The sequence below is a fragment of the Drosophila kikkawai genome, chromosome X (genome assembly GCF_030179895.1).
Source record: "Drosophila kikkawai strain 14028-0561.14 chromosome X, DkikHiC1v2, whole genome shotgun sequence".
Lineage (NCBI taxonomy): Eukaryota > Metazoa > Arthropoda > Insecta > Diptera > Drosophilidae > Drosophila > Drosophila kikkawai.
Window position 1 is genome coordinate 22078888 of NC_091733.1, and position 16314 is coordinate 22095201.

The 16314-nt window shown below is 41.8% G+C and overlaps 2 protein-coding genes across 3 annotated transcripts in view; both read left to right on the forward strand.

The window, feature by feature from the left end:
* The first annotated feature begins 1727 nt into the window (after positions 1 to 1727).
* Positions 1728 to 4014, forward strand: LOC108084493 (endoribonuclease Arlr). Its single transcript, XM_017180730.3, has 4 exons — positions 1728 to 1932; positions 2011 to 3133; positions 3200 to 3629; positions 3692 to 4014. The coding sequence occupies exons 1-4, from the start codon at positions 1872 to 1874 to the stop codon at positions 3923 to 3925; spliced, it is 1848 nt and encodes a 615-aa protein (XP_017036219.1). The 5' UTR covers positions 1728 to 1871; the 3' UTR covers positions 3926 to 4014.
* Positions 4015 to 4407: 393 nt separating this feature from the next.
* Myo10A (Myosin 10A) overlaps positions 4408 to 16314 on the forward strand; it is a 29748-nt gene continuing 17841 nt past the window's right edge. Inside the window, exons 1-3 of one of the 2 annotated variants that reach the window (XM_070287967.1) lie at positions 4408 to 5077; positions 12832 to 13188; positions 15952 to 16236. In XM_070287967.1, the coding sequence (XP_070144068.1) occupies positions 13063 to 13188; positions 15952 to 16236 (411 nt within the window). In that variant the 5' untranslated portion in view covers positions 4408 to 5077; positions 12832 to 13062. The remainder of the gene's footprint in view (positions 5078 to 12831; positions 13189 to 15951; positions 16237 to 16314) is intronic. The other variant, XM_017180693.3, reaches the window with a different exon arrangement.

A 16314-nucleotide genomic window follows, 5' to 3' on the forward strand; every position in this document is an offset into this window, starting at 1 on the left:
CCGAGTTATCACTGTGTTGAAAAAAAAACACTTACTCTAATCTATAGCTATATGAAGCTATAGGATCCACTCGAAATCGGAGCACACACACAAAACATAACCTTTGCCAGTGGCCTTTTCGCCCGAAAGGCTGATAAGCCTCCGATTTTAGCTCTGAATTTTCAATTTCAAATATATATGTACATATGTATGTATATATATTGTTCGCTGGACCGATGCTGGGGCCGATTCTGGCGAGTGCAATTAATTAGTGGCAAGGGGAAGCGGAATTGGGGTCGTCTTGGGAAGCAGAACAATGCTGGCGGAATCATCATCAGCAGAGAGCCGAGTTCGAGGGCATTATGTAAGTCCAATAATTTGCTTACGTGAATCCAAGGCAAATGGAATTTCGGACTACCCCTGTACTGTGGCTATTTTTATAATTTTTTGTTTGGCAATTAGTGCTCTCTGTCCAGGTAATTGTGGAACTCAACTCGACCCTCGTTAGCGACCAACCCTTGAAGAGCAGGTCCCTCCAGAAACCAAGATCAAAGCAGTTGTAGGTAGTCCCCGGCCACAACGACATGGTGAGGATAATTCCACTATAAGCCCTCTATATATTTAAGCCACTGGTTGAAGTATATATATATTTTTATTTAACATGAAGAGATTCTTACATTTGTTGTTTATTATTTATACATTTTTTAAAGGTGAGAAATGTTTACAAACGAATGTAAACAAGAAATAAAATTGCTTAATAAAAATGTAAACTATATATGGTGTTTTCATAATTGATTTTACTTGATCAAAAATATTTAAAAAATATAAATGACTTTCATTAATTAGATCAGGTTGATTTCAATATGATCTAATCTTTTTTCAAACTAAAACGCAATTGATAAGCTAGAATAATTCCGATGAATATGAATCTAATTGAATAGAATAAAATATAAAATAAATAATGAATTTGCTGCTAAATAACAATTTAAGAGAGTTAATAATCATTATAATTAACGCTTGAAAAACTTGCAAAATGATTTTCTTATGGTCAACGAAAAATATATACGATTTTACGAAGGTATGCTGGTTACTGACGATTTTAAAATAACTTTTGAACTTTGCTGTTCTTTAATTAAATTATTTATAAAATCTTGGTAATGATTGAAGTAATATTGAACAATTTTAATGCTTACCTTTTACTTTTACCTGTTTTATATAGCAATAATATTCAGTAAGGAAACAATAGTGACGCGTTTATTTCATCTTTTGAAAGAAGAAGTTCACCAAAATATTCATTTTTGGATCATTTGTTTCCTCAATCGCTCACTGATTTGTTTAATTTAGTAAGTTAAAACTAAGGAACCAAGTGAGCAACTAAGCAACTGTATAAATGAGCAAGTAAGTAAACAACTAAATGAACAACTGAATGAACTAGTGAACAAGTGAACACATGAACATCTAAACATCTAAATAAATAACTGACTGAATAACCAAGTGATTGAGTGAATACCTAAGCTTATTCACCAAAATAAACTCTTCCAAATATTTTTTCCCATTTTTTAAATCTCATTTTACTACCTCCTCGAGGATATACCTATATTTTTTGCCAAAGCCAAAATGCCCTGCTACAGTGGCTGTAGCGCACCTGAGCGGAGGCAAAACCCACGCCGACGACGACGTAAACTCATTAATAAAACCAGCAACAAACACCGATCGCCAAGATCAGGCGGATGCCGAGCCGGAGTCGCTCGCCAGTCGCTAGCTGAATCTCCGATCGGTCGGTCGAGCTGTCTCCGGGACATAACAACAAAAAATACATAGCAAAAAGAAAACGAAGACTAACAACAAAAAACTGATATAAACCAAGGCAAAGTGCTAATAAAACGAGCAACATGCGCTGCCTGGCATTGAGCTGGCTCTTGCTGTGCCTGTGCCTGTGCCTGGGCCTGACAGGTAAGGAAGCTCTAAACCCCGATGTCTCCTCTTCCCTCTAAACTCCCCCTGCATCCATTCATCCATCCATCCCTCCAGCCGCCTACAAGAGCGAGGTGCAGATCACACCGGATCCGCTGGACTCGCTAACGGAGACGACCACCAAGAAGTCAAGTTGGTTCGGCGGCTTCAAGAAGTTCTTTGGCAGCGATGGCACCACCACCACAACCACCACCACGGAGCGTGGTCGCATCTCGGTCACCACTCCTACTCCGAATCCCAAGCTGGCGGTGACGCCCACATCGCCGCAGAAGCCACCGCCGCTGGTCATCTCGCATGCGCCGCTGATGCCGCTGGGACCGCGACCGGACACGCCGGGATCCTCGCCCTTCGGTGCCTCACCGCCGCCGGCCAGTGGTCCCCAGTGGCCCACCGCCACCTCCAGCACAAAGCCACCCCAGCCGCAGCAGCCACCGCAGGTGCCCGCAGCGGGTCGTCCGCAGGCAAATGGAGCCCCACCAGCTGGAGCTCCGAATCTGCCGCCGGGCTTTGCACCCTATCGTCCGCAGAAGCCGCAGCCGAATAGCTACGATCTGAGCTACGGCGGAGGACCAGGTGCGGGGACAGGACGTCCTGGTTTCGGACTGGCTGGCACCACAACTACTACAACTACAACGACGACGACCACCCAGCGACCCAAGTCGCCGGGAGTGCAGCCCAACATCGATGTGCGCTTCTCTGGGTCTAGCACCACCACAGCCAGGCCGCAGCAGCAGAAGGAGGACTTCCCGGCGCTGCCAGGACCTCGCAGGCCATCCCAGAAAGAGGACTTCCCAGCCCTGCCGCCGGTAAAGACGCCTCCAGGTTCACCCACGCCGACGCCCGGTTCTCCATCCGCTTGGAACTCTCCCCTGCCAACGCCCCAGCATCCGGTGCATCCGGCACAGCCCACCAAGAGCTCAGCCATACCAACGCCTACATCAGTACCAACGAAATTCACGCCCACACCCTCTCATGCCGGAGGATCCTTTGGCGGCGGCACCACTAGCACAGTGCGACCTGGCTTCCAGTCGTCGGGCAACTCGGTGGCCACCGACGACGAGATCCGCCAGTTGACCGAGCAGCTGTACGCCAAGGAGACCAACAGCCAAATCGGAAACATCCAGGTGAATGTCCAGGGACGCACGCGGTCCATTGACAGCGCTGACGAGGCTCCAAATCCGTAAGTAATCAGTGAGAGAGTTAATCTGTGATTAATCAAGTGATCGGTTCTCTTTGTCCGATGCAGTCTCCTCCAGGTGGACTCGAAGGCCCTGGAGTCGCCAACGATCGCCAAGATGCGTCTGCTGTTCAACAACTACGAGCACGACACGCTGGTCAACGAGCATGTGACCCCCAACGAGCGCAAGGAGGAGAATGACTTCCTGGACGCGGTAATGGCCACGCCGGTGATGCGCCAGGCGATGCTCTTCCTGCAGCAGAAGGGTCTGCTCAGCCCCGATCCGAAGACGCACCGGGATCTGGTCAAGGAGCTGTGGTTCACACAGTACTCCCGCGGCCAGGGCAAGATCGGTAGCTCCGGCTTTGAGCATGTCTTCGTGCACGAGGTGAAGGACGGCACCATCATTGGCTTCCACAACTGGGTGTATATCGGTGATGAGGAGCAGGGTGGCCGCTTCGACTACAAGGGTTACATGAAGGAGCAGGACATTGGCACGGTGAGTAAGAGAATCAGGATATCAAATATATTGTTTAAACTTTTATATTGCTGTCCCTGCAGAAGGGCAAGATCCTGAAGATTCGGTTCTCGCATCAGGGGCTCAACAAGCCCGTCAACACCGTCTTCGTGGGCACCTCCCCGGAACTGGAGCTGGCCCTGTATACGGTCTGCTTCCAGCTCCGGCCGGACCGCACCTGCCCGGTGTCCCTGGGCAACAGCAAGTTCGGCATTATCACCTACTCGTGGCGCTATAGGGGTAAGAACCTCATTGGCAGCGCCTATCCGGAGATTTGAGATTGGAGCGCGATAGCTTCTCGCGTAGTCAAAGTAGCAGTTTTTTTTCCCTGTCGATATAATAAATAAAGAAAATTTATGAAAACTTATTTGGTTATTCTAATTTTCCCGGCGATTGAAGTCCCCAAAACAAAATGGAATTTAAAGGCGCGCGCATGCGCAAGCAGTTCAGCGCACTGCTTGTTGAGCAGAGATGGCAATAAAATCGATTATTTCATGATATTACATTTATACAGCTTGCTTTCAGAAAAGGCGGAGAAAAGTACAAATTTTTAAAATTTATATTTTATTTATAATAAATTTTTAATTATTTAACGACTGAAAATCAAGAACACGAGCTCTAAGAGCCCAGAGCTTCCTTGATATCGTTATCGTCAGCGTTATCGATGCTCGGCGTAAGCTGGCCATGCCATCGCTAGCAGAGAACAATTTAAAACCAGTTTTGAGCTCCGTCTGTCTTTCTTTCGCTCTCTGGGCCACAAGTGATCGGCGTTAACCGTTGTTTCAGCGGTTTTTAGCCATTTCAGTTGCTGTTTGACTGTCGGAGAAGTTTGTTGTGCATTTTTTTTTTTCGGTGCGGTAATAGCTGTATGTGTGAAAGTTGTTTTAACTAGCTGATCAATTAGTGGGCAGCTCATCTGAAAAAACTATAGTTTTTAAACGAATTCTACACACCGAGGAACGAAACGCACGCACTGTATCGCTCATCCCTAGAAGATTCCTTGGAGAGATCGGAAAATACCCACCAATTGCAAGCTTCTTTTCAGCAACTTCAGCTGTTTCGTTGCCGAACTCGCCAGTGCCGTGCTATTTATATTTGTTCTAATTCTGTTCAATTTCGGTTAAGTTGACAAAAAATCTGAAAAATAAAATAAAAATTGAAGCAACAAGTCGGCGACACAAACAAGCCAGCAGCGAGTCAGAGTGAGAGAGCGAGAGAAGACGCAGCGACGAAAGAAATGTAGCAGAAATCTTCCTCTTCTAATGTTCTGTGTGCGGTGACGAAGTGACGTTGAAAGCAAGCGAGCCAATAAGAAGAGGGGCAGGCGACGAGAAGAAGAAAGAGCTCAGAAACACATAAAAACACCAGCTCACACACACACGCAAGCTGGCCAGAACTGTTAACTGAAACGCGAAACAACAACAAAGCAAGTAAGTAGCGAGAACGTTAAGAGAGTGGGGATAGTGGAGAGCGGAGAGAATTTGCTCGCTCTCTCGGAATTCAAATCAGAATCTGAATCTGAATCTTGGACAACTACAACAATAAGAACAGCAGCGAGTGACAATAGAATCAAATAGGATGAAGCAGGCGCCATTAAAAGATGTGTCTTTCTTCCAAACAAGTTTCGAAAGAGGGGAAGAAGAGGAGCTAGATATATCTGTTAAGTTTCGGAAAATTATTTTAAATATTTTGTATATATTTTTTTAAAGGGTTGTCATGAGAGGTTTTACTAGAAAACGTATATTAAAATGTTTTTATGGATTATGACTTTCTTAGACAACTTTTTTTAATTTTTAAAATTGTTTAAATTATTTTTATTTAAATTTCTACTAAGTTTGTCTAGTTTTTGTACTACAAATCAGTCTAAAATAATTTAATACAATTTAATTTTAAAGCCTGGCTTAAATCACATTCTCCAGCTTTCCTTGCTATTAGTTTGACAAACTTGAAAGAAACATTTTATAATGAAAGAAGTCTTGGAAACCCTTCCCCAATGAAGTCATCCAGCTTTGGGACTTACATGTATGTATTTCCAGCCGAAAAAATGCTCAAGCAATCAGTCAATCAGTCAGAAGACAATTAATCAGATTGACCAATGCCATTGCCAATTCCCGCAATTGGCTTTCTGAGCCACCCCCATCATCATCATGGCTAATTATAGACAGTACCTTACAGTGTATAGTCGCTATGGGGTATTATAATATTTATTATTAAAATGGGAAATTGATAAGGTATTATTAGCCTTTGCTATTTGCCATAAAGATGTTTAAATGCAAAGTACAGGGTTTATAGGTTTTGAAGTAATTTTATTAGAAGGTAGAAATCCTCGTTATTATTTTAATAATTATTATAATATAATTTTCGGTGCCGCCTTCACTTGTCGGAGTGTCCACTGTGATTAGGTATTGCTGATTGGTTGCTCCTCCCCGAGTGAGCTCATCAGCGATGCAATATCGCACCCATACCCTCAGATGCACGTGTTCGGATCGAAGAAAACCTTTCGGATTCGTTGGGTTCAATGCTGGCCAAGAGATGCAGCGATGTGGCGATCGCCACGATGCTGCTGATGGCTTCTGAGACCTGTTCCGTTCACCGAATGCGATCGATTTCAATTTGTGTAACGGCATCCGAGCATTTGGTCCCCATCTCCCAGACGCTGCAGTTGCATAAGCTCGTCCTAACGGTGCTGAACGAGTGGCCAGCTTCTTGGCCTGGCTTCTTGGTATTTTAATTTATATTTTTTGTATTTCGATTTCGAGAGATCCCTACGATCAAATCGCCAACGTTTTTGGCCAAATCATGCCAAGGCATAAAGCCAAGAACGCTGCGCTGCGCTGTGCTGCCAGCAACGGTATACGATGGCAAAACAGTTAGGCGTGCAAAAAGCCAGAAAAATACAACAAAAAAAATCGACGAAAAAGCAGCGCAAAAGCTATAAAACAAAAAATTGGTGGTGGCGCAAAAGAAAACTGGTTCCGGCCATCGAAGAATGCCGCAGAGCCGTTCGTCGCCGACGGCGGCCACAGCGGCCACTTGGCCAGGTCCGAATGCCTCTGTATGTGTGTGTGTGTAACCGTGTGTGCGTGCCACTTCCGTACAACAACGCCCTGACTGCCATTCCCCCAGATCCCCAAGATCCCCGATGCTCTCCTATTCCCGTTTCTCTCTCTCTCTCTCTCTTGGCATTCTTGGGCTAGCCAGCGTTCGCGTTCGTTGCCTGAGTCTTTTGTTTTCCTTGCTCTTTGCCGTGTTTTCTTATCGCTGCCACAACTCAATACCCTGGCAGCAGGGTATTTCCACTTGCATCCCACAGAGGTCAGCGTGACGAAGCTATCAAGATGGTCATAAAAAAAAAAGAAAAATGAAACATACATATTCAGCTGATTTTATGGGAGAATGAGCATAAATATTTTTTATGATTTTTAGCCAGGCTTTGTAAATATCATTAACAAGTATTTAAAGAAGCTGAATTAAAGAGCAAATAGTGATAAAAGTTAAAATGTAATCACCTATAAATATCTTTACTATCTTTGTTTATTTCTATATATATAAATTTATTTCTATAAATTCTGAAATCTAACAAAAATGTAAAAAAACTGAAGCTATACCTCTCGGAATGCTGCTACCTGTTGGGACTTAATCTTACCCTGTTCTCATGTCAATCTTTCCACTATCAAGGGTATTTGCCATTCGAAAACCTAGTTTCCCCCCCCAGTTGGTAACCATAGCATATATACATATATATCTATTTTTTCTTCTTATTTGCTATTCGCTTTCGTGCTTGTTTTCATGGCGGAGAAAAAGCCGAGCCACAAATGCTAAAAATGCATAACAAAGGCCACAGCAAACACCAATACCAATGAAAGCACAGTCACTCATACCAACACACTCACGATGCTAATGCGACAAAGATGTTAATTGACTTTTACTTTATTTAAACAAAATAGCCACAGCGAACGACGAACCACCACGATCTCCATTGAGTGAAATTTTTCATTTACGTTTATTTTTTTTTTTATTAATTTTTTGTTTGTGTGGACTTAACTTCGACGTTCTTTTGGCCATCGTCATCGATTTCGTTTTCTGATCGAAAACCTACACATTGTTATTAAGTCTTTAATCGATTTGGATGATGCGATAATTGGAGGCATCCAAAATCAATTTCGCCTGGGAACTTAAGGTGTTTGATTAAATCGAAACGATTGAGATTGTTGCGAGAAAGTGAGGATCCCTGAAGGGATGCAAGCCTTTAGTATGCTGGTTTTTCTTACTATTTTAATTGAATATTTAATTGATATTCCGCCCACATTGTGTTGCCGTTGAAGGAGACCCATCTTTGGCTTCGGCGGCACCTCTGCCGGTTTGCAATTGCCTTTTTGGCCGCCAACTGTTTTTGGCCCACATTCGGCTACGCCTCCGAGAGGCAGCTGTTTTCCGTCCCACCCACCCAGTGGTGGTGTCTAGTTCCATGGTTCCAATCCATAGTGGAACTATCCCCAATCCCAGCCAGATCGTGGGCGTCCGTTTCCATGGCAGTTGGTGTTGCAAGTTGCTTTTGGATGTTGGTGTGTCCCTTGTTGCTTTGCCGCCAATGTTGCGGGTGCGGCTTTGATACAGAGAGAGAAAATATACCTATAAAATGGAGAACAAGGTATTTTTAGAATATCAAAATATAGAAAAATTCTTCAGTAAATCAAAAAAACCATTATTTCCAAGTCACTAAGTCCTCTGGAGGAGATTAAGCTTGCTATTTAGATTTATTTTAGCTTTAATCCCACTCCCCTTACCCCTTTTTTCTCGCCGTGTACATAGGCGGAAAACGCAGGGACGCATAGCAATTGCAAAAAACAAATCGAGCGGCACTCCTCCCCGGCCAGAGTTGACGGCGACGTTGATTGTTAGAATACTTTATGCACTGCTGCCACTTTCAATTGTCTCCAACAACACGGAGAGTTGGCCATCAGCTCTTTCGGAGATTTCCCTTTTCGCCTCTGCATGCATAAAGTTAACAACATATCTGATATGGAGCCGGCCGAGCCACGTCTCTGCCCGAGCTCGGTGTGTTTGTGATCGATGAGCAAAGGCAAGCTGGCAACATGGCGCGCTTATATATATATATATATTTCTCCCCCCCCCCCCCCCCAAAGGTTTATTGGCCTTTTGGCTTACTCTCCTCTGCACGCGTGTGTCTGTGTGTGTGTCGCCATTTTAGCCCGAACTTGGCTTATACCATTTGGCTCTGACTCTGACTCTGGCCGTGGTGCTAGTGAAATCGTGCGGCGACTTCGACTTGGACTTCTTGCTAAATATTTCTTCTTTCCACTTTTTGAAATTTTCTATTTGTCCAACCCCAAAAAAAAGGCGAAAAAATTCGAAAACTCGGAGGGCAATTAAGCCGCTTACTGCAACAACACTGAAAATAATATATATGACTAGTCACTCCCTAGACAAGTCGGGTCTGAGCCAGAGCCAGAGCCAAGACTGGCGAGTGCGTTGTGCGTGTGGTTTTGGCCAAAGCTTTTAGCCAATAAGTCAAACTGTCAGTCAGACGGACATTGTTGACGTTGCCATTGCCATAGCCGTTGGGTTTAATTGAAATGCCAGGCAAGCGGAGAGCTGGACCTGAGCTGCAGTTCAAATTGAAATAGCCGGGAATTTCTCGGGCCACAGGGCACAACAGTGCGAGCTGAAGAAAGATTATCCCAGTTGGTTTTAGCCTTATATTGAGATGACATCTACCAGCTTTTGGCAGGCCAAACTAGTAAGGATACAACGTTTAATATTTGTAGATTCTCCTTTAAATGAATTACATATTGAATTAACATATTAATTGCTGAATGCATTTGTTATCATTATCTGCCTCGATCTCACACGCAAAAACGAAAGGCAAAGCAAAAATAATACAATTATTTATTGGCGGTAAACAATAAATAATGCAAGAGAGCAGCGAATGTGTTAAGTGGGTAACAAAAAACGCAACTTGAAAGTAAAGCGAGGCAAACCGAAATTAATTGCTGCTCGAATTGCAAATTGCAGTTCGTCAAACCGACACAAAATCGAAAACGAAAACTCAAATTACAGAGAGAAATAAATAATAATTAAAGATCGTGCGTGCCTATTGAGTTTCACTTTGTCTCTCGCACACGCACATCATAAATACACACACTCTCTGGAGCCACTCCCCTCTAGGGCTCTGGTAGCTATGCCAAGAATGTACCCGTATCCATTCCACGCTGGAGACCCAAGAAACTAGCTTGGCACCCAACGCCGCATTCTTCGAGTCGCGCCAACACCTGACTTCGACTTTGCATAACTTAACATTTAAGCATTTATTCGTTTATCCGTTTATACACATTTTAGATTGAAGCATTTAGGCAGGTGCGGTCGTCTGTGGCTCTCTCACAGCTGATAACAAATCAGTTTTAGAAATCGAGAAAAACAATAACAACAGAGACCTTGTATACAAATATTTTACATGTGAGAATGGATGTGAGAGGGGTGTCTCTCTGCCTCTACAGCTTCATTGAAAGATTCTATTAATTCCATTTGGATTTGTCATCGAAGAAACGAAAGACTCAGGCAACGAACTTGGTTAGGGGAAAACACCTTTTTGATTCTAGTTAAAGGTTTTTTAAAAATATGAAAATATATTGAATGAATATTTCATTCTTATAAAAAAATATTTATTAAATATAAATTTCAATATATATTTACAAGAAATATTTCAATAAAATTTAAGAAAATGAAATACTTGTAGGAAAAGATTTTATTTTAATTCCTGCAAAAATGTAAATAAATGTAGAGCCAAGCCTCGGCCTGCTTTTATTCTCTAAGAACTAAGAAAATAAATTTCATGTATGCCAGAAAAATATATATACATAATTATATAGTTATTTATGCCGTTTTGCGACATTTTTAAGTCCACAAAAAATGTTTAAAATTGTGCAATTTCCGTTTACTCTTAAATTCAATGATCAAACCTCGTCGATGATCAGCTGCAAATGAAATTCTTATGATTGTTATTCCACATCGTTGGATATTTGCTCATTGATTACGAGCACACCGAGACACAGACACACATAATCGTTGTGTGGTGTGGTGTGTGCTGTGGTGTGGGGTTATTGTGGTTTTCGCTGCTTGCCGTTTTGGCCTGGCTGGCTGCTGACTGCCTTAGCATTAAACATAGACTGCAGGCAGCGACGTCTTAGCATCGGAATGCGGTCGAACCCGTAGCTAAGCCAAGATTTTTGTGCGCTACAGTCGTTGCCCCAGAAGAGCAACAGAGAGGGCTGTAGTTAGAGACAAGGCTGGTGCGTACGTGTGTAACTGAATGAAATTGTCTGACAAAGTGTCAGCCCACCTGCCGCCTCCCCCTTGGACCAGAGATCTCAGAGCCACAAACAAGTTACTCTATTGACTCGCTGAGCGCTGAGCAGTTGCCTGGCTCAACCATCTTACTGGGCCAGGCCCAAAAGTCCAAATCCAAAGCCCAACTCCAACTACCAAATCCATCGAGATTGACTCACTTAGAGCCAAAACTGCATGAATCAAATCCAATCAAATAGCGACAACAACTTCAGACTCTCTGTCGCGGCGGTTTTATTTCCATTTGAACATTTCTGTTGTTTTGGGCATAAATATTTATGTATGTATGTATGTTTGCCGCAAAACAGGTGAAAGTTTTTGCCTGAGAAAAGGCCAAGACAAACAACAACAAAAGCGGCATATCTTCGTCTCGGTTTGTCTTTTTTTTTTGCGGCATCTGTTTAATATATATATGTATATATGATATATGAATATATTCTTTTGGACAACCTATATAAGAGTTTGGGTTTCATTTTTGGGCGTCTTCTGGCATTTCATATGCATGATATGTGGCTTTTTTGGAAATTTCTTAATGAACTTGATTTTTTGGTCTGATTTTTGGGCCAAACATATTTCCAAAGCATTCTGGGCATATTAATTAGTTTTTAATTTATACATTTTTTCAAGTATAAGCGTTTGTCTTTGGCCTTAATTTTAATATAGATTTTCTAGCTGTAAGAAATCTTTCTAAGAATGGTCCCAAAGTCAAAGGCAGTTCTTAAATTCCTAAATAAAATTGAATAAATAATATTTAATCTTTAATAATTAGAATCTTTGAGTAAAAATATTTATATCTACAAGTTAGTTGTAGTTCCTTAAACTAATATACATATATTTATGAATATAAAATTATTAGATACTAAATTAATATCTATATATATATTAAACCCGCATAAATAGTCTCTAGATCCATCCAGGAGTTTCCCCGGATAGCTAAGGGCCATATTGGCCTATGTCCGGTCTAACCTAACCTATTAATATCTCAAATTTCTCTTCAAAAATGAAGTTAGCATTATATTTTATAAAAATAAACTTTAATCTAACAAAGCGAGATACTGTCTGGTCCACGTTGCTAGGCAAGTGTGGCTGGGAACATGTTGGGCAACATCCAATGGAGTTGGCAGTGCAGCGATGTTGCTAAGCAACTTTTGTGCTCTCATAACATTCAAGTTTAAAAACTAATTCGTACTAGAATTTTGAGAACAACATTATTTACTAAATTTATTATTTAAAAATACATAGTACATCAATATATATCCCCGCACCCTTTGGCATTTCAAAGTCAATCGTGTAGCTCTGAGTTGTCTTATTTAATCAGTTTGGTTCCCGCGGATCTTCTTCTGCAATGCTGCGAACGATGGCTGTCATTGTTGCCGCTTCACGTTTCTGTTTCAGTTTTTTTTTTATTTTTTAATTTTTCAATTTTTCTTCTGCTCTTTGTTTGTGTCTCTGGCGTTGCATTTCATTGCACCTCGGTTTCGGTTGGCAAACATTTCCACAGAGACACAGAAAAATAACAAATAAATGGGCGAAGAAACGGAAAAATCTGTACTTTCATTCATAGAGCGGCCTTCGCGTCATTGACTTCGAATCCTACTCACGATCCCAAAGCCAATCACAATTGCAATCCAGGTGATAAGCCAACAATTTTTTAATGCTCTCAAAGAGCCAGGTTTATTATTATTATGTTTTATAGAAAGGCGCAATAATTACGTGAATTTTTCACGAATGCCTCCTCTTTTATTTTTGATTATTTCAGCTTTGCCTTGAGAAAATTGAAAAGTACTTAACAAATACCATTTTGTGTTTTGTTTTTCAGCAATGAATCAACCGGTTTGAAGAGCACCACGCCCCAAACCAAAAAACCCAAATATATCCATAACCCAGCAGTCCCTACGACCGACTTAATCCCAGCCAGAGTTCGCCTCCAGGCGATACACACACATTTCTTTGGCCCAACGGAAGGCAGGACAGCTGCTGGAGAGAGGAGAGGAGTGGAGAGGAAGGACTCAGACAGCGGGAAAGCGGGGATCAGCAGCACAGCGGAGCCATGGACTGGGCCGAAGGTGATCTGGTCTGGTTCGATCCGGGCATGGGCCATCCCATACCCGGCGAGATCCAGGAGGTGCACCGAGCTGCCCAGGTGATTGTTGTCCAGGCGCTCATCAAAGGCAAGGTATGTGGATTTCAAATATGTATATATAATAATTTAGAATTCCTAATAAGAAGCTTAAGTGCATAAAAATAACTAAATAAGAATGATAATGAATATTTGAAATATTAGACTTTAGATTGGGTTTTACTTTTTAAAAACCTTAAAAAATCCCTTTAGTTACTTAATTTTTGGTTTATATATTTTTTATTATTTGTCTTTCATGTATAGAACATTTTCTCTGAGTGCACACAGTGCGAGTTCGCACCTTTTTTCCGTTCAGTTTCGTTTCTTAGCCTACTGTTTGAATTTTCAATTTGTTTTCGGTTTCGCCGAGGCCCCTGAATGGTTCTCACTATTTTCACTCGACCTGGGACTGTGTTTGTCTTTGTTTATATATTTATATTTATTTTTGGTAGCTGCTTAGCCCTCATGGAATTTATGGAACTAGATTTCCCTGCCTACAGTACGTACTGTGGCACCTCTGACACTGCAAACTTCAGCTAATTGCACCTGACCAGCGTTTCCTTTTTCCTCTAAGCAATTATGGACGGTCTGGAGGAGATGAGGCTGTGAACACACACAACAAGCAACGGGGACTCTATCGAGCCTGAAATCTTGTAATCTTGGACAGAAACTCTTAGGATTTGTCAGGTCTTGGCTAGAGGCTGTTAATTTCTTTATAAACTCGATACACTCAGAAATAATAGCTACAGACTTTGCGAAATAACTCTTAAACAAATATTTGTTAAAGTGAAAACAAGCTGGGCGTAGTTTAAAATATAAATTATGAACTACGTTTATAGGTGCAGACGGTCTTTATTTGCAAATTAACATTTTTACACGAACGATTTCACCCTGGGTTTTCTGTTTTCATTTACAACCACCTTAAGGTGACAAAGTGAAAACTTGGAATTGTTTAGGTTTTTGAAATAGAAATCAGCCTTGTCTTTTTGTTATTTTAATTTTTAATAATCATAATCAGCTTTTATATTAAATACAAATAATATTATTTGTTTTTAACATATTTTTTCGCTCTGTTCATTGGCAAGTAACGTTAGTCGTAGCGGTACCCCAGACCTGTATCCTGTTTGCTGTCCAAGAACCTGTTGGTAGGCACATGTGTTCTTCAAGAGCTACCTCTCCGCATGGCGCTGAAAGGCGTAATCGCGCAACTCGATCAATTATCGGTTAATGCCGCGCTGCAGACAAGTCGAGGAGGGATGAGAAGCCTTCCATCCTTAGCTCTGTATTAAACGAGCCTCCATTCCCTGTTCTTCTGGCATCTCTGAGGTTCCTTGTCTCTGGCTTGATTGATCGCTAAACGGGTTTTAAAAATAAATTAAAGCCAGTATCATGCCTCTTTTAATTCGAATTTTAATTATATCTATTTGTTTTCAAGGCGAGATTAAAATTAAACCCCTGGAAATTAAGTTCTTTGATTTATTTAAAGGGAAATCTTGTATAGATTTTAAATTAAATACTAATTATTGTTGTATTATTTTATTTTAGCTTATAGTTTTTTATGCAAATTTCAAAAGGGATTTAAATAATAAATTTTTAGATGATATCGGTACTGTATCGATAAATCGATATTTTGAACATGCGATAAACCTGTTATTTTTAATTTTTTTTTTTTTGCACCAAACCTGTGCTAAAAAAGAACTTAAAATAATTAATATTTAAATTATCAACTTTAGTAAAAATTTATTAACATAATTTTAATTTTAATTTAAATAAATTTAAAAAATGTTATATAGATAATCGATATTGTAATGTTAAACTCAATATTTTTCAATAATTCTCATGAGTTTTTTTTATTAAAATTTATGACATTGACAGCGATATTTTTGTTGTTTTTCCATCTTTGACTTTTCCTCTCGATATATGTTTATCCCTAGGCTTGACTCATTTTTAATAATGACGATATTTATTATATAAAATCAATAAATCGTATGAGACTTTTCATCTCGATATTTTCCTTATAAAATTCGCAGATCTATACGACTTTTTCTCTTCATATTTTCCATATAAAATATATATATTTTCCTTATAAAATCGCTACATCATACAGGACTTTTCCTTTCAATTTATCTACATACATCCCTAGGCCTGACTCACCCCACTCGATCTGGCGCTGGCCTTTGATGCGGAGATACCGTATCGATATCAATGGGCAAGTCGCCGGATCGAATGCATTCTCGGCGCTCCACGGCATATTGTTCACGCCGTTGTTTGGCGCTGTGTATCGGATGACACTCTCCGCCAGAACCCAGGCTGAACTTGAACTGGTCGGGCTTGGCTTTGGATTTGGAATCGATCTTGGCCGTGGAGAAAGTCCCACACTCGAGTGCCTAATTGAAAGGCAATCGAGCGATCGGGTTTCCTCTCTTTTTTTTCCGTTTCTGTTTCTGTTTTCTTTTTGGCCGCCAAGAGAGTGTGCGTGTTCTGGTGGCCCACACTAAGTAGCCATCAGGAGGAGAGGGAGGAGGAGGAGTGTCATCTGGTCTGGGACCAGGTCTCTGGTCCGGTTCGGTGCGCTATCAAGCCCCCACTCCTGGCTTTTCTCCCCGTTTTGATAGAACGTGTTTGGCGGTTTGGCTTTGGAAACCGTTTTAGAAACGTTTGGGGAAACTGTGGCAGCCTCGTCGCCAGATTCCGATTCCTTTCAGTTGCACGCGAGCCATTGGCCACGAACGAACGAACGAACGAGGAGCGACCTCTTCGCGATCTCGATTCACATCGGGATCTCAATTCTATAGCCCTTATAGTCTGCTCAAGTGAGAGATGCGTATCGTTCGCTTCCATTTGGAGCCGTGGCAACGCGGTGCCGGCATCGGTGGCTCGGTCACGCCCAGTCCCGCCCAGTCACCCTCGCTGGCGTTGCTCTCGCCGCATGTACTGCGCCGTCAGCGTCCCGCCAGCCTCGAGGAGACGGAGGACCTGCCTCAGCATTTGTGGCCGCATCCGCATCCGGCTGTGCCCAAGAGTCGCCTGAGACGCCTCAAGTGCCGCTACCCGCAGGTGGTTAAGCGGCTGTCCACTCTCTGCAGCGATGTGATAGCGCGCCATGTGAGAAACGGGATTGTGATCTAGGGGTTATCTTGTATAGAATAATAATAATAACATTTTAAAATACCATCTATATTT

Bases quoted from the DNA above. Each gene is read 5' to 3' on its own strand.
- LOC108084493 (XM_017180730.3), top strand. From the start codon at position 1,872: ATGCGCTGCCTGGCATTGAGCTGGCTCTTGCTGTGCCTGTGCCTGTGC. The intron at 3,134-3,199 runs GTAAGTAATCAG...TGTCCGATGCAG, and splicing joins GCTGACGAGGCTCCAAATCC to TCTCCTCCAGGTGGACTCGA. The intron at 3,630-3,691 runs GTGAGTAAGAGA...CTGTCCCTGCAG, and splicing joins AGGAGCAGGACATTGGCACG to AAGGGCAAGATCCTGAAGAT.